Source organism: Rhinolophus sinicus, chromosome 4 (genome assembly GCF_057876585.1).
Source record: "Rhinolophus sinicus isolate RSI-liver-muscle chromosome 4, RSI-T2T, whole genome shotgun sequence".
Taxonomy (NCBI): domain Eukaryota; kingdom Metazoa; phylum Chordata; class Mammalia; order Chiroptera; family Rhinolophidae; genus Rhinolophus; species Rhinolophus sinicus.
Window position 1 is genome coordinate 33763387 of NC_142504.1, and position 24863 is coordinate 33788249.

Sequence of the window (24863 nt, forward strand, 5' to 3'; positions counted from 1 at the left end):
CTAGGAGCGCGCTGCCGTCTCCTGTAAGGGTAGTGGCTCGTGAACTTCATGGCCTTAGGCCTGGGATTGGCAGGTGAAATACTGGACGCCCAGTTAAATTTGAGTTTCAGATAAGCAACGAATAATATTTTAATATGAATGCATCCCATGCAATATGTGTGTTTACCTGAAATTCAAATTTAACTGGCGTCCCATACTTTTACTTTCTAATTCTGGCACTTGCTCAGCACCTCCTTACACTCTTAAAAGTTATCATTTAGACCCCAATGTAGTTTTGTTCATATGAGTTATACCCATGGACATTTATGTATTGGGTACATAAATGAGTTGAAGAGACATTTAACGACTGAGATGTCAAGCGCATGTTAAGTAGCTGATGGGTGATGTCGTCGTACGTCCTGTAGCCTCGGAACAGTAGGCCAGTAAGAGAAGGAGTGGAAAAGGCAAATAACGGGCATGACATTGTTGGAGCCTGAGGACCCCCGAAAGGATCTTGGGACCTCCCTGGACCACATTTGAGAGCAACTGACCCAGGACACCCTCATTATGAAAAGCCAGCCCCCCTCTATTAATGTCTAATCAGTACAAGCCTCACCAGGAAAAGGAGGCTCTCCTCAGCCTCTCTTGATAGAGTGGTGTTTGCATACCTGTCTTCACGACCCTGGGTTTTTTTGACTCCATATCCGTGGAGAGATCTTCATGAATGTGTTGGTGGTGGGGGCGGGGGAGAGAAAAATGTACTGAACGCCTATGATGTCATGAAATCTCGTTTAGTGTTTATGACAACCCTGGAAGGAGATATTATTATCCCTATTTTACTGTTAACTGATGATCAATAGAAGGACCGTGATTTGGACTGTCTGCCAACGTGGTGGCTGCTCTTGGCATCACATCCAGACAGGCCTGAGCAGCCCTGGGGCCTGGCGGCTCAGTCATCTTCCATCTTAGTCTAGGTTTCCCCAGTAGTAAAACAAAATAATATTACCTACTTTCCAGGGCTGTCAATGGGGAGTAAGACCAACTGTAAAAGTGGTTGAGGAGAGGAGATAAGGTGTATTGTCTCCTCATTTTAGAACAATGCACTCTGTGAGGGGCATCTAGCTGTTAAATCCCATGCTTTCTGGTTTCTTAAGCCTTCTGGTAATGTAGTCCCCTCTGCACCTCATCTCCAAGTTACTCCCTCTCTTCACTGAAAACTTTGGATCCTAGCTCACCAGCTTCCTTTCCACCAAAGGACACCATCCTGGGTGGGTCAACATCCACATGTATAACCACCCAATTTATAAGTTCTTATCACAAGAAAAACAAATTTTGTAACTATGGTGATGGATGTTAACTGGACTTGTGTGATCATTTCACAATCTATACAAATATCACATCATTATGTTGTACAACTGAAATTAATATAGTGTTACATGCTGTCATGCAGGGTCTCATGCGGGGTCTCTGCTCCCGCTCCCCACATAAGAACACAGGACATGGTGAGGCTGGAAAGGAACACCCAAGGAGCCATAGATAGGTGAGTCAGACCACTATATTCTTGCTAGCGGCTGGGTTACAAACACAGGAAGCAGGAGCCACACGATCTGCAACCTGCCATCCACTTCTCTGCCAACCAACCAACCCCTTGCTAACAGCAATCCGCGCTTGCCAGCCACCATCTTCTTGCTAGCCCCCATTTGCTGTTAGCGTAGCCACGGCAGTTATATTAGTGGCCAATGGCTCACTGGTTACAGCTGATGGCCAACTAGCCACAGCTGATGGCCATCTAATCACAGATGATGGCCGTCTACTACCTGAGCCAGTACCTTTCCACGTGAGGCCGAGAGCCTGGAGACTGCACTCCTGGCTCTGTCTCCACACATGTCAATTATACTTCAATATAAATTTAAGAGGGAAAAAAGCAATTTATAGAACAGTGTATAGAATATGATCACTTTGTGTAAATTAAAAGCTATATGTCTGTGATGTGTACACTTTTTTAGTCATTTAGACAAGAAACTTGACAATTGTAGCCAACAGAAATGGTGAGAAAGGCAGACTTCCACTTTTCATTTTGTACCCTTTTGTATTGTTTGAACATTTTCCACCACATGCATGCATTTTTAAAAGTTAATTAGAAGGAGGAGGAGGAAATAGAAGAAAAAGAAGGAGGAGAGGAGGAAAAACTATCAAACGGAAAAGAAAATAAAGGCAGATTTTTGGCCCTAAAACTCCTCTCCCAGCTGGAGGTAGTGGTATAGAATGACCAGTACCTGGTTCAAAGACTGACAACTGAACCTTTTCACTGCAGCTCTGTTCTTTTGTAAAGCGAGGGTGGTGTTGTCCACACCAGGGCTGTGAAGATATGATCCGTTATTTTGCTTGGCACATAGTAGTTCTCAGTCCATAAGTGGGGATTCTCCTTTAAGCAGCAAAGCTCTAGCATCACAAAATGCTTATGCAGAAGTACTAGAGTGAACGAAAGTAGTGTGCTGTGAGGACAAATAAGACTGCTATGTGGAGTTATTCGGGGGGTCAGGTCAGGAGGTGAGGAAAATGGGTAAGGAAAAAGAACTCAGGGAGGCACTGTAAATGAAGGCCCCGGCCCAATTCCCTGCTCCCTCCTTGGTCCTTCAGGAAGAGCATGAGCCACAGTGGTCAAGCCCCAGGGCTCCCTAAGGTGTCAGGAGGGAGATCTGAGAGAGAGAGAGAGAGAGAGAGAGAGAGAGAGAGAGAGAGAGAGAGAGCTGTGAAGACAGAAATAAATACCTCCCAAGGTCTTAAAATTAACACTAAGGGAAAGGAATAAAGCACAGTTCCCCAGGGAATTATCAATGTCAACATGTAGGCTAATTTGCATGATTTAAGTGTTGCATGATTCATTAATTAAAACTCTTAAAGTGAAAAAAAGAGCAGATGCATAAAATATATCACAAGCTGTTTCAAAGAGATACTGTTCACCAGGTTTTGTGCTTGGTGGGGACAGGCCGTGCAGGATTCCCTTACCACTCCTACCCTGTCCTGGGTATCTCAGGGGCATTCTGCATTCTGCCACTGAGTCTCCATTTACTCACCTGTTATAACAGAGCTGGAAAGGTTGATGTGAGGGTTCAATGAGTTAGTACCTGTGAGGTTGTAAGCAACTTCTACATCTGGTAAGTGCCTGATTAACATCAACTCTGAGGCTGATGAGACAGGAGGAGGTGGGGGGGAAGAGGGGGAGGCACCATTTCTTCCCACCAGACTGGTCGTTAGTTATACCCCCCTCCCACAGGTAATCTTGAAAAAAATGTAATTAACTGAAGTTGCCTATTAACATTAACAAACTAAAGAGAGACATCGTGGACTGGACCAAGAGACAATGAGTGAGACCTATGAAACCGTAAGAAGGTACAAGGGAAGAGAGCCAAGGCAGATGTGCTTTTTCCTTTTTTATCCTCAGGAGGGGCGTCATGATATCTCGGTCTCCCACTGCACTCATGCCTTCTATGTTATAACCTAACAGGACTCCTTTCTGTTTTGCATGTGCGCTCCATGGTTCCCAGACGCGGGAGTTGGTTCAAGGTGTTCTCTTTGCCTGGAATATGCTTCCTCGCAACACTTCACACCCGACTCTACTTATTTTTCCAGAATCAGCTCATGCATCACTCCCTTCAGGAAGCCTCCATGCCACAAGTCTTACCCCCTTTCTCCAACTCCCTGACTGAAATAGCTATTAATATTTCCTGTTGTGACTCTTCCTTTCTTCTACCTTAGGGTACACCGTTGTACCTGTGTCTCCTCCACCGGACTAGGAGCATGTTGAGGAATGGAAGTTTGCTTTTTTCTTCTTTGTGTCTCTTACTTTCCCACGCTTTGCATACAGCAGGCATGCACTAAGGTAGCAGTTTAATTAAGCGGGTTAATAAATCAATGAGCCTTTCTCAGCAACAGTCTCTATTCAGGGCAAGTGTCTGCTCCCATTCCCCTCCTCGTTACGCCCCACTTCATCATCTGACTTCTCTCACAAACAGCCCGAATTAGGCCTCCCCAGGTCCTCCCTGGCCAGCAGCCTGGGGTGGACATCTCCCTGTATCATGGGGGGCATCACCGTTGTCATTATCCACCAGGAAAACCAACACCTGCCTAATCATACACCAGTCACTTATATGAAAGAATTGTGCAGGGTCCCTGCTGCGGAGTTTCATAGGCATCTTCCTCCTGCTTGGGAGAGGTGATGACATGATGGGGAGGATGCCACGTCCTCCAGAGGCCTTTTGCTAAGACTTCAGGACACTCCCTGACATGGAATTGGTTTTGGAGATTCAGATGTAGGCCTCCTTGAGACTCAGCACAAAATACATCGGCCATGACTATTTGACCATCATGAGGCCAGGCAGATGGACTGGACTTAGAGCCCCTCTCCTAGGTGGTGAGGTCGGTGAACCACCCCACGCTCCAACTGCCACTCCCCTAACTGTCGCTCAGAACTTTGCTTGCAGTGCCAGTGCCTGCCTGTCCTTTGGATGACCTGGTGCTTAGGAGCGAGGAAAGCTTTTGGAAGAGCAGGTGAACGCTTCATTTTGTGATTCAGGGACCAGCCAACTGTAGTTTCCTGAGGAAAACTCAGCTGCTTTTGATTTTTGTTTGTTTGGTTTCAGTTTTCAGTGCTTTGAAAATTTTGCTGCATCTCCCCCTTCTGATTTGCAGGACAGCTGGGGAAGAAACCAACTTGGTTATTTGAGCATCTTTTAATGAATGCTTCTGAGCTGTGTATGAAGGTTGCTTTCTTCGGAGGAACTCCAGATTTTATCAAAAAGAGAAATATTTCTTTTTCTCTTCAAAATGTAAATATTTCTTTTCGTATAAATAATAAATGCTCATTATAAAAATGTATACAATTCAGAGTGTATTTCCCAACTCTGCTGTGTTAGAGAGAACTATGTTAATAGTTTGTAGTCTATCTTTCCAGCCTGGAAATGTGTGTGTATAAAACATTCATGTGATCTTACTAAATATTATTCTCTAATAGGCCTTTTTAAATTCAAAAGTGTATCAAAGTGAACTTACCACAATAACCCATATGTATCTGCCTTTTTCTTGCCAAAATTAATTTAACCATTCCCTGAAATTAGATATTACAAACAATGAATGATATAATGAACTTCCTTATATATGTATTGTTGCCTATTTGTGTGGGTTTTTTTATGGGATAAATTCCTAAAAATGTAACTATTGGGCCTAAAATAAGGCACATTTTGAGTTTTGATAGATGTTTTCAAATTACTCAGAAAGAAAGTGTACACACCTGCCAACTCCTGTGAGGTTATCTCAGGACTGACCCAGACACTGGACATATTGCCTGGGGCCCACAATAGTTTTAGGGGCCGTGAAGATATTTGAACTTCTTTTAAAATCAGGAGAAAATATATAATAATAATGAATATATAATATACAATGAATCCAGCCTGGGTTATATGTTTTTTATTTCAATGCAACCATTAAATAGACTTTTTTCATATTTTTCATGGAGAGGGGACCCGTAAAGGCAAATGTGTGTAGGGCCCCCACAAGTCATAATGTGGCCCTGGGTTATCCATTTCCCTACATCCTTACAACTCTGAATATTATCTTTTTAATTTTTGCTAGTCTGTTATGCAAAAAAACAAAAAAAATACAAAAAAACATTTCACGATTGTATTGTACTTGTACTTCTTTGGTTATTTCTGAGGTAGGTATCGTCTCCTAAGTTTATTGACCATTTAACTTTCTTTATGAATTGCCTATTTATGTTCTTTTCTCATCTATTGAATTGCCGATTTTTTCTTAGTTAAAAAATTCTTTTTACAATATAATAAATATTTCACAATTTTGCATTTCAGGTTAACTGGTATGTTTTTATAATAGTATTTAAATTGTTTCTGTACTCCAAATCTGTCAAGCATTTCTTTTATGGTATCATTCTTACAAAGGCTTATACAAATATTCATTGAGATTTTCTTGTAGAATATCTATGGCTATTATTATTTATGATATCTTTGATTCATCTGGAATGCATTTTTGTAGAAGATGTGAAATAGCTATTAAACTTTGTTTTCCGAGCATACCTAATTGTTCTAACACCATGGGACAATAATTTAAAATACCATTTTTATCAAATGTTAAATTCTCATATATACATAAGTCTATTTCTTGAATCTTTTCCATCCTATTGATCCATTTATCTCATGCCATGCTAGCACCACACTTTTCAGTACATAGCTTTATAATATTTTAATTTTTGATAGGTAAATCACTTCTCCCCTGTAATCCTTCTCTTTCAATTATTTTTCTTGATTATTCTCACACATTTACTCTTTCTGATGAACTTTAGAGTTACATTTTCAAGTACTGAAAAAAATCCCAATGAATTTTGTAAAAATTTAGCAATTCCTTTGAGGGAAAGGGGTATCTTTACAAAACTATGTCTGCCTCTCCAAGAGTATGTTGTTCTGTTCAGACCTATTTACAAACGTTCCCAGTTGGCCTTCAGTTTGTCTAAGTGCTTGCCATCTCAGCAATCTCCTTCTCAAATGCCTCCATGGTCCTCTTTATGGGACAAGAGACCAGCAGCAGAGGCTTGCTGAGTCTTTTTGTCCCCAAGAGGTTAATGGGGGCCTGCTCTTTTGTCATTTTTGGTCCACTGAATACTGGTTTTCTAAGAATTGTGTTCTGCTGCAAACCACGCTGGCAAAGCCCACCACAATTCCTTGTCTGGATGTCTGGTCCCTTTGCTTCTACTTTTGCCTACTCTGGCTCATTCTCCACACTATGTCTGGTATCGTCTTTCTAGGCAGATCCCTGTGGTCCCCTGCTGGAAAACCTTCGGTGGTTCCCTGGTCTATTAGTTCCTTATTGCTGCGCTAACAAATTACTACAAACGTAATGCCTTAAAACAACACAAATTTATTATCTGGAAGTCAGAAGTCCCAAATTCAGATTCACTGTGCTAGTATCCAGGTGTCGGCTGGGCTGCATTCCCTTCTGGAGACTAGGGAAGAACACATTTCCTTCGTTTTTCCAGTCTCTCAAGGCCTGCTTTCCTTGGCTCATGGCCCCGTCCTCCGTCTTCAAAGGCAGCAACTGGATCACTCTGACCTCCGCTTCTGTTGTCACATCTCCTCTGACTCTGATCCTCCTGCCTCTCCTTTAGAAGTCTGATCATAAGGACCCCCGTGATTCTATTGGGCTCCCCCAGGTAATCCAGGATCCTATCCCACATGAAAGTCCTTAATCACATCTGCAACTTTCCTTTTGCTATGCAAGATAACATATTCGCAGGTTCCAGGGATTGGGATGTGGACATTTTTGGGGGACAATTATTCTACCTACCACAGCCATGGCCTTAAGAATGAACTTGGCTTGCCAGCCCCTCACTGACCTACCCCCACTACTCCTCTGCTTAACCTCATTCTACTCTCCCCTTTGAACTCCCTGCTCCAGCCACATGAACTTCTATTAGTTTCTGGAACCTACCCTCTCTGCGTCCTCCCGTCCCGACGCAGGCTGATTCCTCTGCCTGGGAAAACCTTTCCCCACCTCTTCAGCTAACTCTTCTCATCTTACAGCCTTGGCTTAAACCTCAATTTTTCTGGAAGCTTTTGATAACTTCTTCTACTCCTTGCATCTTCCTCTACTCCTTGCAGACTTTGTTAGGGCCTTTCATATCATCCTCCATTGTTCCTGGCCCTGCTTTTACTATTGTTTGTTTGGTTATCTTTTCTTTCAAAATGTAAGCCCACCGAGGGCAGAGGTGATGAGAGCAGCTCCACATTTGGCACATAAGAGGGAACTTATTTAATTTCTTGCTGAATGAATTTATAAACATACTAATATCATATTACAATGCAAGTAGTTTTACTTTATAGGCCTCATCTTAAAAGTATTTGTTCATCATTGATTGTTCAACAAATACTTATTATGCACTGACTTGGTAACTACTGAGTCAAGCGAGTTAAAATTAAGGAAAAATCATTTGAATGTGATGAGGATATAGTGGTAAGATCATAAGGATCTGAACAACAATTTCCCCCTCCAGGAAAATGGACTTGGAGGTCAGTGAACCAATAGACCTTAGTGCTGGAGACCATCAACGCCTGATCCGGAAAGCAGCAGATGATAACATCCAGGCCAAATCTAATCGGTCCTACAAAACGTCACCCTCACTTGGGCCACAGCAAACTCGTGGGAAACCACATCCAAAGGCTAGTCAGCGAACGGATACCTATGTGGTACAAATTTCAGAGGAGACCACCCCCAATGACAGCAGTACTGTAGTCAACCCATTCTCAGAAGGATCTATCCGCAGAGGTGAGAATAAAGAAATTACGTTTTTGGGGAGAGAAAAGTGAACGTTCTCTTAAAATGTTTCCACAGAGTGGATTGTTAGAAAGATTGGATTTTGCGTTTAGTTTTTCCCAGTCATGCTTTACCATGACACATGGTATAGGGCTGCTATAACAGACAACCCCCAAGCTGTCCAGGTCATTCAGAAATTCATAATAAACATAGTATAGGGAAAAACTTGTGGTTTTCTGAGGAAATATGAATTAGCCATTGATTGTAGAATGTTCTTACCTACGTACAATGCAATATGACAATACTGACTTAAGTTTTAAGGAACATTAATTCAATGCTCTAGATATTAATTTTGCATAGAACATACATTCAACTGTAACAGAAACCTAAAAAAATTGTGGCTTACGTAAATGAGAAGTTTTTTCTTTCATGAAATATGAAGTTCAAAGCAAATGCCACAGGTCTCCATGACCACTCTGCCACCCCTAGGCCTTCTTGGGGCCGGGACAACTTGTAAGGGGACTGTGAGCTTTGATTCCCATTGCTGTCTCCCTGTGGCCCTTACCCTCCATCTTGTGGCTGGAAAGATACCTTTTGGAGCTCTAGCCTTCCAAAGGCAAAACTGAGTCAAGGCTCGTCTGCTGTCCAGACAGTACCAGGAGGCTCTCCCAGGAACCACACCCAATTACATGTCACTGACCCTGTCTGGACCACATGGCCACCGCCAGCTATAGTTTTTCAGCTGAGCCCATTGCCACCTTTAACAAGATCTGCGTTGGACCGTGAGGAAATCAGGCAGAATGACTGTCACTAAGCAACTAGCCACCTCAGCCATAGGTGCCAATCCTTTCTCTCTGGGTGTTGTGCAAGGGGAACAGTACCGCATTGGTCCTTACAACAACCCCCTAATGAAGTTGTTGTAGTGCCATGTCACAGACGAGGAACTGAGGCTTAAGGGGTTATAACTGAAAACATGTGACGCCTCCTCACCACTATTAGAGTTCATTATTTGTATCTGCCTCTCCTGTAGGGCAGTGGTTGCCGTTCCCCCTTAAAATTATCTAGTATATAAAAAGATGAACGTGCTATGGAAAAGAAGGAAAAGTATAGCAGGGTAATGGATTAAGAGTTACAGGGCTGGGGGACTGTTTTTTACAACAGCTTTATGGAGATATAATTGACATCATAAGATTCACTCCTTTTACATGTACAATTCGATGGTTTTTAGTATATTTACAGATAAACCCATACCATTAGCAGTCACACCCCATCTCTTCTTCTTCCCATTTCTTCTTCTTCCCAGTCTCTGCCAACCACTAATCTACGATCTCTATGGATTTGCCTATTCATTTCATATAAACGCAATCATATAATATGTGGTCTTTTGTGATTGCCTTTTTTCACTTAGCATAATGTTTTCAAGGTCCACCCACGTTGTAGTACGTGTCAGTACTTCACTCCTTCTTTATGGTTGTATAGTATTCCATTGCCTGGAAAGAACACATTTTGTTTATCCATTCCTTATTTGACAGACATTTGGGTTGTTTTCACTTTTTGGTTATTACAAATAATGCTGTGATCAACATTCATATAGGAGTTTTTGTGTAGACATATGTCTTTATTTCTCTTGGGTAGGTACCTAGGAATTGCTGAGCTGTATGGTAACTTTATTTTTAACATTTAGAGGGACTGCCAATTTTTTCCAAAGTGGCTATACCATTTTACATCCCAATCAGCAATGCATGAGGGTTTCTGTTTCTCCAGATCCTCATCAACACTTGTTATTGCCTGTCTTTTTTATTATAGCCATTCTAGTGTGTGTGACATGGTATCTCATTGTAGTTTTGATTTGCATTTCCCTAATGACTAATGATGTTGAGCATTTTTTCACATGCTTATTGGCCATTTGCATATCTTTTTGAAGAAATGGCTATTCAAATCCTCTGCCTACTTTTTTTTTTTTAAAAACAATTATTTTATCAGCTGTCATGATTCTGTGAGTTGACTGGGCTCCGTTGGGCAGTTCTTGCACAGGTTTTGATTGAAGGCTTATATGCAGTTTTCATCAGATGATGGCTGAAGCTGCAATGACTGTTATGACTCCCTGACACGGCTGGCAGTTGGTGTTGGGTTTTGGATCTCTTCTTGTGACTTGAGCTTCTTATCATCACATGGCAGCTGGGTCCCAAGAAATATACCAGGTGGACAAGCTCCAATGTACAAGATGTTTATCAAGCCTCTGCTTGCATCACACATCCTAATTTCTCACTGGGCAACTTACATCATGTGGCCAAGCCCAGCGTCAATGTGGGAGGACACCGACTACACAAACTTTGCCCGTTTTTAGTCGTTATTTGTCTCCTTGTTATTGAATTGTAAGAATTATTTGTGTATTCCAGATACAAGTCCCTTATCCGATACGGGATCTGCAAATATTTTTCCTCAGTTTTTGGGTTTTCTTTTATTTTCTTGATGGTGTCATTTGAAGCATGAAGCTTTTACTGTTGATGGCATCCAATTTATCTGTTTATTTCTTTCTTTGCTTGTGTTTTACACGCCCTACCTACCTTTAAAAAAAATCATTACTTAATCCATGCTCACAAAGATTTATACCCATGTATCCTTCCAATAGTGTTATTTCTTATGTTTATATCTCTGATACATTTTTAACTAATTAATTTTTGTGTACGCATGACATGAGGAAGGGGTCCAAATTCATGTTTTTGTATGTGTATGTCCAATTGTCCCAGCAACATTTGTTGAAAAGACTATTCTCTCCATTGAACTGTTCTAGCACATTTGTTAAAAACGAATTAACCATAAACGTAAGAGATTACATTTTACCTTCAAAATTTTGGGGCTTCTGTGGATAAACCCTCAGATCTCCAATAAAACACTTTGAATATCCAGACTACTTTCCACAAGTTCTGCACAGCTGTATTTTGCTGTTATTCAGTTGGCTAACTCTACACTAGTACTCCCTTTCACGTCCTCAAAAAATCAGGGGAGAGATTTCTTTTGTTACTTATCTAAAGTAGGTAACTACATTTACGTTTTTTACTTTTGAATATTGTGTCATAAAAATAATGTTTCTGTCTCCTCAGCTTTCATTACAAAAGTTTTCCTGCTTCTGTCAGCTCAGTTGGTGGTCACTGGGGCAATTATCAGCATGTTTCTTTTCTGGTAAGTCTTTGTTACTGATGTAAATTAAATATTAAGTTGTGCACATTAATTCTTATTGAATCACCTTGTTTTAATTTTGATTATTAAAAAATATATTTTTTGTTAGTCAGAGGATATAATATTTCTATAGCTTTTTGCTTTTCCAAGGGAACTCCTAAACCAAGATACTGGTCGATTTCTAGAGTTTTATTTCAACTTCATAACCCAATAAAGTTTTTTCTTACTCTTTATTTTGGGCACTATTTTCTTATTTCCCCTGAGATATTTCCACAGATAAAACTGGATGAAGGAAAAAAGGTGAGATTATTGAGGCATTGCAGGCTGGAATCCTGTTAAATGTAGCAATTATTTCTGGGACTATGACCCATCACTGATTAAACCCATCGTATGAAAATCCCTATTTACAAATAAATATACGAGAAGTTTATTTCTTTTGCTTTGAATACATATCAACACCAGTATTTTTTTTAATAAAAATCTTCACTAGGGCATTTGCATTTATCCAAATTTGACTTACAACTTATGACTGTATCTTTTTATGAATCTATTTTAAGAAGCAAAATTCAGTTGTATGTTTCACTGTTTCCTTGTCTATCTGTCATTGTCAATCATTTAGTTTCCCCCTTTCTCCTCAGGAGATTGTTTTACTTTTACTTAAATATTACATTAATTACAAAATTAACTACTTAATTTTGTAAAACTATTAATTTCTTTTAACCAGGACGACTTTAAAAACTTGGGTGCTTGAGAATGCCTGGTTCACTTATGCAATCTTGTGAGTATTATTGGATTTAATAAGAAGTGTTTTTTCTATTAGCTATTGATCAAGGTTCTTCATTAAAAATTAGGTAAAGATATAATATTCTTGAAATGAAAAAATTATAGAGATGGCAAACAAGCAAATTAGGAGTTAGGGGTTGTGTGTGTGTGTGTGTGTGTGTGTGTGTGTGTGTGTGTGTGTGTGTTACCATAAAGGGATGGCATGAGGGAGATCTTTGTTGATGTTTTAATGATAGGATAGTTTCAAATCTTGATTGTGGTGTTGGTTACATGTACCTACACATAGATTTCTGTCGTAATTCTATGATATAGCATTATATATACACACTATACCAATGTCAAGTTATTGGTTTTGGTATTATACTCTATGTAAGATGCAATCATTTGGGGAAACCGAGTAAAGGGTACACGGGACCTATCTGTCCCTCGGCAACTTCCTGTGAATCTACAATTACTTCAAAATAAAAATTAAAAAAAAAAAAAGAGAATTCACAAGCTGTCTGTGGATAGCAATGAGAAAAGTTAGTTTTAAAAAAAGTTAGTTTTAAAAGCTAAAAAAAAAGGTAAAGATAATAATCCACATTTTGTTTATAATATTATACTATCAGGTAATATCATGATATCTATGTCTCTATCTACCTATAATACATCACATGATATAGTCATTGGAAGCAAATAACACATGGTTTTAATTATCCTCAGGCCAGCGTTTTTCGTTGTATTTATTGTACTTGCTTGCTGTGGTAAACTCCGCCGTCAGGTGCCTGCAAATTACATTCTCCTGGGAATATTTGTAAGTAAACCTTGTTAGCACCTGCTGTAGCTCACCGCTAATGAAACATAATTTTGTCACATTATTAAATTCATTCCTTTTACTGTGGAAAATCTTCCTGTGGAATAATACAGATGGAAATTATTTGTGAGACATTCTCTTGGCTGAATTCTGGTTGTAACGTAGTCATAAACTTACTTGTGAGACAGCATCCACACCCTTTTAGTAAGTTGGAGAATTTAGGACGCTTGGCTACTGCTTTGTGCAGACAAACTCGCTCTGAGAGACCACATGGGAAACCCACTTCCACATCTGGGCTACGATTCAGGAACAGTGAGCCGGATTATCGCTGGACCTCTCTCAGGCACAACAAACACATTGTGTTATGGAGAGTGGGTTCCACGTTTAGTGCACAAACTCAAAACTTCATTTTTGTAAAATTTATTTTATTTCAATTTCAAGTCTCACGGGGAGCAGAAACCATCTCAGTTCTGCTTCTTCCTATTTCCCCACCTTGCATTTCCGTTCAGGAGGGCTATTGCAGGGCCTTACAGTTGAGGGCTAGGGGGCTTCCGGTCCCTGGCTTTTCTCGGTTATCCATGGTCTGGTTCCTGGCTCACCAACGCCTCCTTGTGGAGCTTCCACTCACAAGGCCTCACCACATCCGCCCTTTGTGGCTCAGTGCGGCTCTGGGCCACAGACGCCTGTGTGGCTTCCTTTCTTGCAGCCAGTTCCTTTCTGTGCTGCTCGTGGGGACTCTAGGATCCTGCCTGCTCTTAACAGATACCTGGAGCTCCTCGATTTTTAAAACCTGAGTAAAATCTGAATTTCTGTCATTTTATCCCATCCCAACCCAGGGGTTAGATCCCTGGAAGGTCAGGTCCCTGGAAGGGCTCCTCTTCAGGGACTCGATAGCGTCCAAGCAACATTTCCCTTTTGCCTGACTCTTCTTTCTGCTTCCCAGTCAGGCTAAACCTCTTGCCTCCTGGATATAGTGTTCTCTCTGAAATTCATTGATAGTTAAGTGTTTGCTCCTCTTGGAAAAATCCAAACAGTCTTAATGTGATTCCGTGTGTTGGCAAATGATTCTTTCTGGGAGAATTTGCGTTCCCTCCCAAGCACTGTTGACTGCGGTCCCATATGATGATTCACTTACCAATTGATTTATCCCTCATCTAGTTCCATATCAGATTTGAAGTGGCTTATAAAAATATCTACAATATAAGGCACGATAAATTGGTGGGGAAATATGAAGGCAGAAAAAATAAGGGTAGGAAAGTAAAGCCAGTTGTTAGATTAGTGCACAAAATGCGTACCTTATTATGAGTTTGGATTTGGGTCTGCGCCTCCTGGTGGTCAAAGGGAGCAAGGACACATGGCATATGGGGAGGGTCTGCATCCACACGGTGCAGAGAGCATCCAGTGTGATTTCTATGTCGGGGAGAATAGTTTCCTCCCGAGGCTGTCTAGAGACCACATTTGGGCATTTCCTCAGCTTCCAGAGCACTGACGGGCCTTTCTTAGCTGGGGCGGATACCTTGCTCTTTACCCAGATGAGCAAGTGGGGCTCCCAGTTCCCGCACAGACTACACTCAGGAAGGGATGTGGGCTAAATGCCAAACAGAAAGACAGGAATCCTGCAGCAGAGATGATGGGGCTGGGGGTGGGAGGTGTTTTTCCAGAAATTTTTGAATTTAAAATTTTTCAATGGTTTTAATGTTTATTACAAAGTTACTGGTCTCCAAGGAAGAAGCTGTCATCTCAGGTTTTGCTGTCCCAAAGCAGGTAACAGCTTAAGAGAAGAAATCTCATAGAGGGGCAAAGAATTAGTTATATTTCTTAGACTTTACATTGGACAATATATGGAGAAAACCATTTCAGAAAAGAAGTTGAGGAAAAAGAAAAACACTCAGCTTTTGTCCCATATAATTGTGGCCCCTTGAGCCCATGTTTTGAGCTCTTAAAGCCTTCAGGCAGGTTTGACTTCTAAGGCCTCTTGTTACTCACTCTTGGGAAAACTGAAGGGTGGCTTCCGGCTTGAAGTCATTCCTTCTCCCGCCCATCGTCCGCTTCCTCCCATTCTGTCTGTCTGTCTCTCTCTCAAACATACACTTCTTTCATGTGCTGCTGAAGATGGAGAAATATGAAGCAATTTAGCAAGTAGAAGAAGAAAATCTTGAGAGGAACGTCGGAAGAAAGCACATTATTAAAACATCTTGTGTATGTGGAATAGATACACTTTTTGTTTTTAAACCTACCATGGAAACAAAAACAGCTTACTTGGTATGTTTAACACGCTAGAGAATCAGGCACTTACTCCCTGGGTTTGGGAAATCGAGAGGCAGGCCAGCGTTCTGGGGACCTGAGTTCTTTTCCAGTCTCTGATCCTGTCGGCCAACTGGAGAAGTTCCAAGGCCGTCTAGCAATCCTCGCACTGCAGTTAGGATGTGTCCTCATTTTTATTCCCTGAGACTGAAAGATTCTTTTCTGGCTCTTGCTGGTCAGCAGAGTCTCTGGATTCACCTTTGACAGAGCCTCATGCTATCAGCTGGGGAATGTCCCCGGGCCCTGCAGCCGCTGCTGCCCAGCTGCCGGCTATCCTGGAACCTGGCTGCAGGCCAGGGCACATGTTCATTACCTTTTTTGGTTTCATCCTCCGGGCTGACTGCCTGCTGGCTCTCAGCTCCTGTCTCCCTCCACACTGCCCCATCCCTGCCTCCATGCGGCCCACAGAAATCCTGCACCCCAATGCAGCTCTCCTCCGAGCCTCGGATTGGCATTGACCGGTGTAGCTCATGTTCTGTGCATAAGTGCCCTCCAGCCCACCCCTGGGTCTGAGAAGGTCTCAATCCTCATCCTACCTCTGAGGTTTAAGAAGTATTTTATTCTCACCCAAGCACCGTGGGAAAGGTCAATACTGAAACTGTTGGTGAAGCATTAATAAAAATAGCATATCCTGCTCTGATAAAATATTTACGATTCTGTGTGGATGGCCCCATTTGATTAATGACAATATGCTCTACAGATCAACTTTCTAGGTTGGTTTCCATATTCCTCATCAATACATATTTAAGTCAGTAAGTATGTTGAAAGTTACTGTTGGGTCCTAAGAAATTTTTACTAATAAAGGAATTTTCTCTTGTCAGTTTTAGGGAGAATGTTAAGGACATGTGTAGTTCTACTATTTGTGCTTATAATTAGCTGTCCTGTGGCTTGTGCACTAGGGTTGTGCATATTCCCACCTGTCCATAGGCCCTGTCGAAACACACACACCTCAAATCATCTCCTTCAGATTCTGGGCCTCGGGAATCAGGCTTCTGATTTATTGTGAATTTTGTTTTTTAGACAATTCTTCAAGGTCTACTGCTAGGAACCATATCAGTGTAAGTCTTTGTTATACATTTTCTTTTGTGTGTGCTGTTCTTAGAATGTACGTGAACAATAATCATAATCTCTGGTTTTAGTTTCTATAAAGCCGAGGAGGTGTTATGGGCAACAGCAGCAACCGCTCTGGTGACGTTATCGCTCACTTTATTTGCTCTTCAGACAAAAGTGAGTATTATTCAAACAGATTTCTGTCCTACGGAAGGGAGTGTGTGGACATGTTCCTTTGCCCCTCCAGACCCATCTCCTCTCTCCTCCTTCTTGCTCTCTGCTGTCCTGTGGGACTCGCCTCCACTGCCTCCTCGTCTTCCGGCTTTCCTGGTAACCACATTGAAACAGTAAAAAGAAATAGGTGAAATTCATAACATATTTTACTTAACCCTCTATATGCAAAGGATGATCACTGGAACAAATAATCAATATAACAAAAATATTGAGATAGTTTACATTCTCTTTTTCGAATTCAAATTCAAATTCAGTGTGTATTTTATAGTGAGAGCACATCTCAATCTGGACTAGTCGCGGTTCAAGTGCTCATTAGCCACATGTGTTAAGAGCACAGCTATAGACAAATTTTTAGCAGCATCAGAAATTTGCTCGGAAAGCTTGTTAAACTAGACTGCTGGGCTCCACTCCTGGGGTTGTCCAACAATTTGCTGCTGCTGCTGGTCTAGGAACCACACTAGGTGATGTAGGAGTTCAGATTATTCTCTTGGTGTGTTGAGGGTATGGAGTGAGAGGGGAAATAGAGGAATTACGAAAATGCTCTTGCAAGAAAATATCTTGGATTCAAAGGCCTTCTTTTGATGCACAATCCAAAATTTTTCAGGTCAGAAGATGACTGTTCCTCTTTCTTTAAAAAAAAAAAAGTCTTAATTTCCCCCAGGCTGATTTGGTCACTGATTTATAAAAGCAAAACCAAAAAGCATATTAATAAATTTCAAAATTACAAAAGAATAATTAACAGTAATTTTTGAAAGCTTAGTATATCTTTTTTATTAAAATGTATGTATACAAATGTGAAAAAGGTACCCAGTTAACATCTTGGTCTATTTCATTCCATTAATGTACTGTATGCACGCTTTTAAAAATATGAATAATTGTGATCAAACTATACAAATTTACATCCTACTTATCCAACGTACCTTTTTTATTAGGGGAAATTTTATATACATACAAAAACAGAATAATCTAATGAACCCCCATGTGCCCATTACCCAGTTTCAAAAATGATCAACTCTTGCTCCTTTGATCTCATTCATACTCCCTACCCTCTTCTCCCTGCTGAAGCAACTTCCAGTCAGTAGGACAGTTTTTATGTAGCATTTTCAGAGGTTGGGGCTAACTCTCAGAATGGACCAGGGTAAATTATTAGCGAATGGGCCAGTTTCTGTCTATGAGGTATAAAATGCACCTTGAAACATCCTGAAATTCCTTATAGGTGAAAGTTGAGTTGTTTTTGTATTGTTTGTGTTTCCTCAGTGGGATTTCACCTTGTTAAATGGAATGCTGTTCGTTTTAGTCTTCGTACTTATTATATATGGAATTCTCTTAATCTTCATACGATCATATGTAAGTGGGATCTCATTTGGAAACCTCAGAGAATCGTTAGAAATCGAGAGTGAAGTGCTGGTTTTGTTAGTCTGGGTCCTCTGAGAAGCAGACCCCGAGATGGGTGAAAAATGGGAGGACTTTCAAGGGAGAAATGTCTATGAGAGAAAAGGAGTGGGGGGAGCCAATGAAAGCTGGGAGAGCCGTCAGACCATGACAGCAGATGTGACCCCAAGTGAAGGACATCCATGGGAGCATTCTAGACATGGTGCTAAGGAAGGTTCAGCAAGGCCATGAGCGAATCCTGGAGCTAAAAGCGGCCATCACAGTATGGCAGTCCTGCGGCTCCCACCAGTGACTGAGAAGTAGAAACGTGGTCCAGCAGAAACTGCAGGGGCCTGGTCAGTTACACTCCAGGCCCCTGCAGTTGGAGGCCTGTGAAACCCGTCCGGCACGGTGTGTTTGGGGTACCATGGACAGGAGGTCTGGGGCATGAAGATGGAGCTCCTACCCTCCACTACAGCTGTCCTCTAAGAGGCTCTTGGAGCGAAGCTGCCCACAGGGCAGATCAGCCGCCTGCTCCCATACATAGGTGCTGCTTGTTTGACTTGCTGGGATTAAAGAGATGGGCTTGTTCGGTCTTTTCTCACACCAGCCTAGAGGAGGCTCCTTATTTGCAATTCCAGCTTTCTCTTTCTCTCTTTCTCTCTTTCTTCCTTCCTTCCTTCCTTCCTTCCTTCCTTCCTTCCTTCCTTCCTTCCTTCCTTCCTTCCTTCCTTCCTTTTCTTTCTTTTTTCCTTTTGCTTTAATAGATTCATTGACTTCTTACTAGATGTCAGACATAAGCCTATGTGTTTTTCACAGAGGCATCAAATTTAATTCTCACAACATTCCCGAACAGCACGGATCTCATGTACTCTAGATAAGAGAATAGGCTCAGAGAAATGAAATAATCCATCTGAGTTCACAGGGGGAGTAAATGGGATCAGAGCCAGATCTGTGTGACTCCGGCGCCCATGCTCTTTCCGGTGCCACATTGCGCCATCTGTGGACTAAGGCTGGAGGGGTGGAGAGGTAGAGGTACAGGATCTGGCCCTGTGGTCCGGCTGCCAGGGGCCCCTGTGTAGAAACCCTACTGGAGGCCAGGTCCCCTGAGGACTGGCCTGGGGTCTGTGATCATTTTACTAATACCCCAAGCCCAACTTAGTCCAATTGCTGAATCAGAGAACTTCTTCGGCAACAAGTGGACTTACTAAGTCATCTTCAGACATATAACCAACAGTTCTGCCCGAATTGGTTTATCTTTATGAATGACCATATAGGCTTATAGCTTGGGAGGCAGCATCTGCATTTTAGAGATAAACTCAAAGACATCCCAAAGGTATGTGTTAAAAGGCCACAGTGCTCCATTGATTGTTATTGATGGAGGCAGAGATATTGGTAGTAATAACAAAAATACTTACTAGGTGGGTTGCATAGGTCTTTACAATAGGTGCAGTGAAGAAACTGTATTTCCTACTAGATAGATGAACCCTTGTTTCCATTCTAAATTTCCTTTCAAAAATACCTACCATATATAATCTTACACAGATGTTTAAATGGAAGACTTTGACAGAACCTGGTCCTGTCAAATATATGCTTGTTTGACTTTGGCAATTTTGAATTCTTCAGACTCACTCAGGTGTTTTCTTACATCAGCTCAGTCTGGAAACTCTGTGCCTCTCACACTGTCACTGACTCCTGATTTCTCCACGACCCTTCACTTGTTAGCAGAACGCGCTGCCCATCCCTCTAAGGCAACTTTCAAAGGGTGAACGCCATTGTTTTTCTCAGTTGTTGTATATCACTTCCTTATCCTCTCCCCGTACAGAGCCAAACCCGTTAGCATTTAGACCAGTCCCATATTCTGATCAGGGTTGTCTTGGTTGCAAGGAACAGATGCTGCTCAGACTAGCTCAAGGCAAAGACCCAGCGAATCTCACGGAAATCCAAGGTGGGAAGGAGTCTGGATTCACAGGGATGGAAACCCCGCCTTCCTCTCTTGGGCGGAGCTGATGGGCCACCTCTGCTTGTACAGTAATAGCTCAAGCACTAGCTAATGATACAACAGCCTCTGCTGCTTGGATCCCTCTAACCTGACAATTGATTTCTGACTGGCCTGGCACATCTGTTTGATCCTAGTCACGTATAAGAGGTCCTGGTCAGGGAAGAGATTCCCTGCTGTTGGAGTGGATGTCTTCTACCTCTCCTTAATCAACTCTAGCAGTGGTGTGTGAGGGTCACTATGTTCCCAGAGCACCTGTTCCAAGAGGCAGATTCTCTAGAAGAGCTACATGGATGGGCCCAAAGTGAAACATACCCAGTACATTCCACTTGCCCTGCTGTGCAAGAGATGCACACATGAGCGCTTACCTGCTGAACCTTCTTTGGCATATGCAAGGCTAGGTTTCATTTGCTTGCTGAATGCAATTGAGTGGGTGCTGTTGACAGACTATGTTCAAAAAAGATAAATTCCCCCACAGATTTGACTTTCATAATATGGGGCCCTTATCTAACAGCAGTGGCCTAAGTGAGCCTGTTCGTTATTCCAAATCTTGTTCTTAACATGCAATTGTTTCCTGTCTTTTTGCAGTGGTTACATCTATTGTACGCGGGACTTGGAACTGTGATCTTCTCACTTGTAAGTCCATCTCTCTCTCTCTCTCTCTCTCTCTCTCTCTCTCTTTGATAAAGAATATGGCGCACCCTAAGCCCTTGTGCTAAGCTTGGAGTCAAGTCAATACTTCACTGGAAAGCCCTCCAGGCAACTTCCTTTTTCTGCTTCTTTTATAAAGATAATTTTTAGAAGCACTTTTAAGTTCACAGCAAAATGTGGAGGAAGGTACAGAGATTTCCCATATACCCCTGCTCACACATGCATGGCTTCCCCTATTATTAACATCACTCATCAGAATGGTACATTTGTTACACTGATGAACCTACATTGACGTGTCAGTATCACCCAAAGTCCATAGTTTATATTAGGGTTCACTCCTGGTGTTGTACATTCTGTGGGTTTGGGCGCATGTATAATGAATGACATTCCATCTTCACGGTATCACAGAGTATTTTCTCTGCCCTAAAATCCTCTATGCTCTCTGCCTATTGATCCCTCCCCTACCCCCAACCCCTGGCAGCCACTGACTGTTTTACTGTGTCCAAGTTTTGCCTTTTCTAGAATGTCATATAGTTGGAATCAGACAGCATGCAGCCTTTTTTAGTTTGGCTTCTTTCACTTAGGAATATGCATTTAAGATTCCTCCATGTCTTTTCATGGTTTGATAGCTCATTTCCTTTTAGTGCTGAACAAAATTCCATGGTCTGGCTGGACCACAGTTAATTTATCCATCAACCTACTGAAGGACACCTTGGGAGCTCCCAAGTTTTGGCAATTTTGAACAAAGCTGCTAGAAACATCTGTGTGCAGGATTTTATGTGAACATGTTTTCAACTCCTTTGGGTAAATACCAAGGAACGTGATTGCTGGATCATATGGTAAAAGTTAAAAACTTCCTCCAAAATTGCTGGAATAGACATAGGGAGAGGGGAGGAAAAATGGGGAGAAGAGACTCAGTGGTGTACCGTTTGGCATCCCCCCCCCCCCCCCCCTCGGGTTTGACTTCCTTCTCTGCCTCCTCGGATCACTCACCTGATCTTCCCGTCTCAGAGGCTGTTACTCGCACCTGCCTCCGCTGGCTTGTTTCCATATTACAGGACACGATGCTAGTCATGAACGGGTGTGAGGCTACCCAGTTCCTTCCCTCTGTTCCTTCCCTCATTCTTACAAGCCCGGCTGGGGACCAGAATACAGGGAGAGCCAATACCTGAATCACTTGGGATAGGTTTCACTGAAGTAGGTATTTTTCTAAAATAGATTATTTAAAAGAATCTCTCCTTCCCCCCTCCCCCCCATTCTCTGTGAAGTGTCTGATGGGGCTCGGCCTCACAGCACCAGGCTCAATCTAGAGTCTGGATAGAAAGAAGTGAGGAGCCGCTTGCTTGCTTTTCCTCCCTCTAATGCACTCCCGCTGCCGGGGGCTGCTCACTTTGCAACAAACACAAGCATGAGAGGGCTTGCTGACTTTTTTCTTGATGATTTAGGAGCTGAAAATTTCACCTACTGCAGCTGAGCTAGCACGATTGTTTGGGGCATTATTGAACCATATAGAAATCTCCTCTTCTCATTCTGTTTTTGGAAATACTGACATCATCATAAAGTCATCCCCAATATCCGAGTTTGAAAAATGCTGTCACCCAAGGCTCCAAGAATTCAGATCATTGCTGTGTGTGAATCTAAATGTTGGGGGATCACCTTTATTTTCATTCTTCGTTCAGCGAGAACTTGTGGGGAGATTGCAAACACAGGGCATTTTGCAGCTTTTCTCTGTCCAGCCTGCTCACTGGGCCCACATCATTGGTGAAAGGCACAAAGGTTTCTGGACTTGGACAGCAAAGCAAGGCTCACAGATCTGGTCCCACCAGATTCAGGAGGACAAAGCACTTGCTTTAACAGAATACAAACATGGGGACAATGTGAAGGGCTGAGGCTGTAATAACATGTAGCCGTAAATTGACTTTCTGCAATATATTTATTGATGCTAAAATTTTTTTTCAGTTCATTTAGGACACTTAGTTGATAGAAATGCACAATTTACCTAAGTAGCTAATTCTTCTTTCTTTTCGTTAAGTACTTGGTGATGGACGTGCAGCTGATGGTGGGAGGGCGCCATCATTATTATAAGCTGGACCCTGAAGAGTATGTTTTTGCTGCTCTGAACATCTACTTGGATATAATCAACCTTTTCCTTTTTATATTGCAACTGATTGGACTGGTACGGTAGTCGTATGGCCAACGCTGGCTTGTGTTCGAATGTGGAAGGAGGGATATCTGTGAAGTGTCGCCAGGCTCACACATGCAGAGGTTACCACTTTATAAGTCCTTTTATTAAAAAAAAAATTTTACATACTTATTTTTATTTTCCAATGAAAGCAAGCATTCAGTAGATGGTAGCTATAGCTGTTATATTTTTAGTTCCATTGTCACACTGCAAAACTTTCTGGGGGACATTTCTGGTTTTTAAATTCAAAAGACGAGTATCAAAATTACATACTTACAAACATTTGTAAGCTGCCCATTACTTTGTTGAAGTTTTCCACGCACCATTTAAAGCCGTAAACATCCCTCTATATGAATAAAGGTGATTATAGAAACCTATACTTGCTCCATTCTCTCCTCTTTATTTGGACATCTGGGCAGTCCTTTTTTTCAAAGAGTAAGGTAAACCAAAGAATCCTACCTTTCTCCTGGATCCCAGAGTCCGACGGGTGAGAAGAATAGTATCTCCCTGGCAGGGGTTCGAGAGGATCTGTGAAGTTCATGTACCTGCAGGACTCAGGACAGAGCCTTACCCGCTCGAGTCACCTTCCCACTTATCCTCTGGGCTTAATTCAGAGACCACCTCCGCTGATTGTCTGGGATAACTGGCCTCCTTTGAAGTCCCATGATATTTTTTAGACATTATTATAATTTTAATTGTGATCAAATACACATAACAAAATTTACCATCTTAAGCATTTTTAAGTGTACAGTTCGGTATCGTTAAGTATAGTCACATTATTGTGCAACCAATCTCCAGAACTTTTTCCTCTTGCAAAACTGAAACTCCATACCTGTCAATCGACAAGAAGTCCCACACATTTTGCACCGACTTATTTATTTACACATCTTACGTAACCGATTTGATTGCTCTCCTGAAGGACAGAGACTGGAAGGAACTTTACATCCCTCCGGGAGCCTCACACCTGGTGGTGAGAGATCCTTGATGAGAAAAATTTCCCAGAGATGGAAAAGCTGACCCTGTCACATCCATCCGAATGATGTAGAGCTGCGTCTACATCCCTGCCTCACCTGTTTCTAATTCCAGGTGTTGGTCCAGCTAGTCTCTGGCGCTTGCCCCAGAAGGAAGCATCTAAATCAAGTCTGCAGGATGAACAAAGGCATGGAGCAGGCCCACTCCTAGTGTGCTTCGGGTGGTCCAGGGAGGGAGCTAGAGAAAGATTTATGTGGAGGGATGGTTGTGCCAGGTGATGGAGGAGATTAACTTTCAGGTTCAGGATTTCCAACTGACTGGTAGGCATGCAGTTTTGATTGCAGTATCAGGGGGAAGGCACTGCTTTAGGAGAGTCAGTCTGGTGATGGTGAATGGGTTAGGGTGGAGAAGAGAGATATTAGAGAGAGGAAGGTCATGTAAGGGCTAAGAGAATAACACACCCTTAAAGTACTAGAGGACAGAACTAGGATGATAAAGGAGGTAGAATGAATCAATCATGTGTTCAAGATAATGGACAAAAAGGGTTGATGAGAGCTGATGTCTGGATGGACCTGCAGGGCAGGGATATCCGAGAATTTACTGTGGGTAATTATCACTTACTATAATAAGGCCATCTTAAGAGAGGAGGAAATGGCTTCGGGAGTTGTGAGATCATATGATACCTCAGTTTAGATATTTTGAATATGTGGAAGCAGGGGAAATGCTAACTCGGATGAGATTTGGGAGCTCAGAGTTAGGGATACAGAACTGGAGGCCATCACAGTTCTGAGAGAACGGAGGCTGTGAAAACAGATGAAAATAGTCGGGAATGGAAGAGGAGAGCCCAAAGATCGAACTTTGGGAATGTCCATAATTAGGAGATAGAAGGAAGAAAAAGGGAGTGAGTCACCAAAATATGGGAAAGGTGAGAGCACAGCATCACGGAGGTTGCAAAGACTTCAGGAAGGTGCTGCTGCGGTGTAGCTATGATTCCCTTAGGACTGTGGTGCTCCGGGCCCTGGAGAATGCACGACGACGTTCCAAAA

At 42.1% G+C, this 24863-nt stretch overlaps 1 protein-coding gene across 1 annotated transcript; it reads left to right on the forward strand.

The window, feature by feature from the left end:
* Positions 1-103: 103 nt before the first annotated feature.
* Positions 104-24233, forward strand: TMBIM7P (transmembrane BAX inhibitor motif containing 7, pseudogene). The gene is made up of 10 exons (XM_019716130.3): positions 104-4808; positions 8039-8310; positions 11403-11481; positions 12203-12256; positions 12964-13054; positions 16379-16416; positions 16498-16585; positions 17900-17989; positions 20601-20648; positions 22696-24233. Coding segments are annotated over exons 1-10 (915 nt in total). The 5' UTR covers positions 104-4806; the 3' UTR covers positions 22849-24233.
* Positions 24234-24863: the final 630 nt, after the last annotated feature.

Coding starts and splice junctions, on each gene's coding strand:
- TMBIM7P (XM_019716130.3), top strand. Junction 16,417..16,497: donor CTGCTAGGAACCATATCAGT/GTAAGTCTTTGT, acceptor CTCTGGTTTTAG/TTTCTATAAAGCCGAGGAGG. Junction 20,649..22,695: donor GAACTGTGATCTTCTCACTT/GTAAGTCCATCT, acceptor CTTTTCGTTAAG/TACTTGGTGATGGACGTGCA.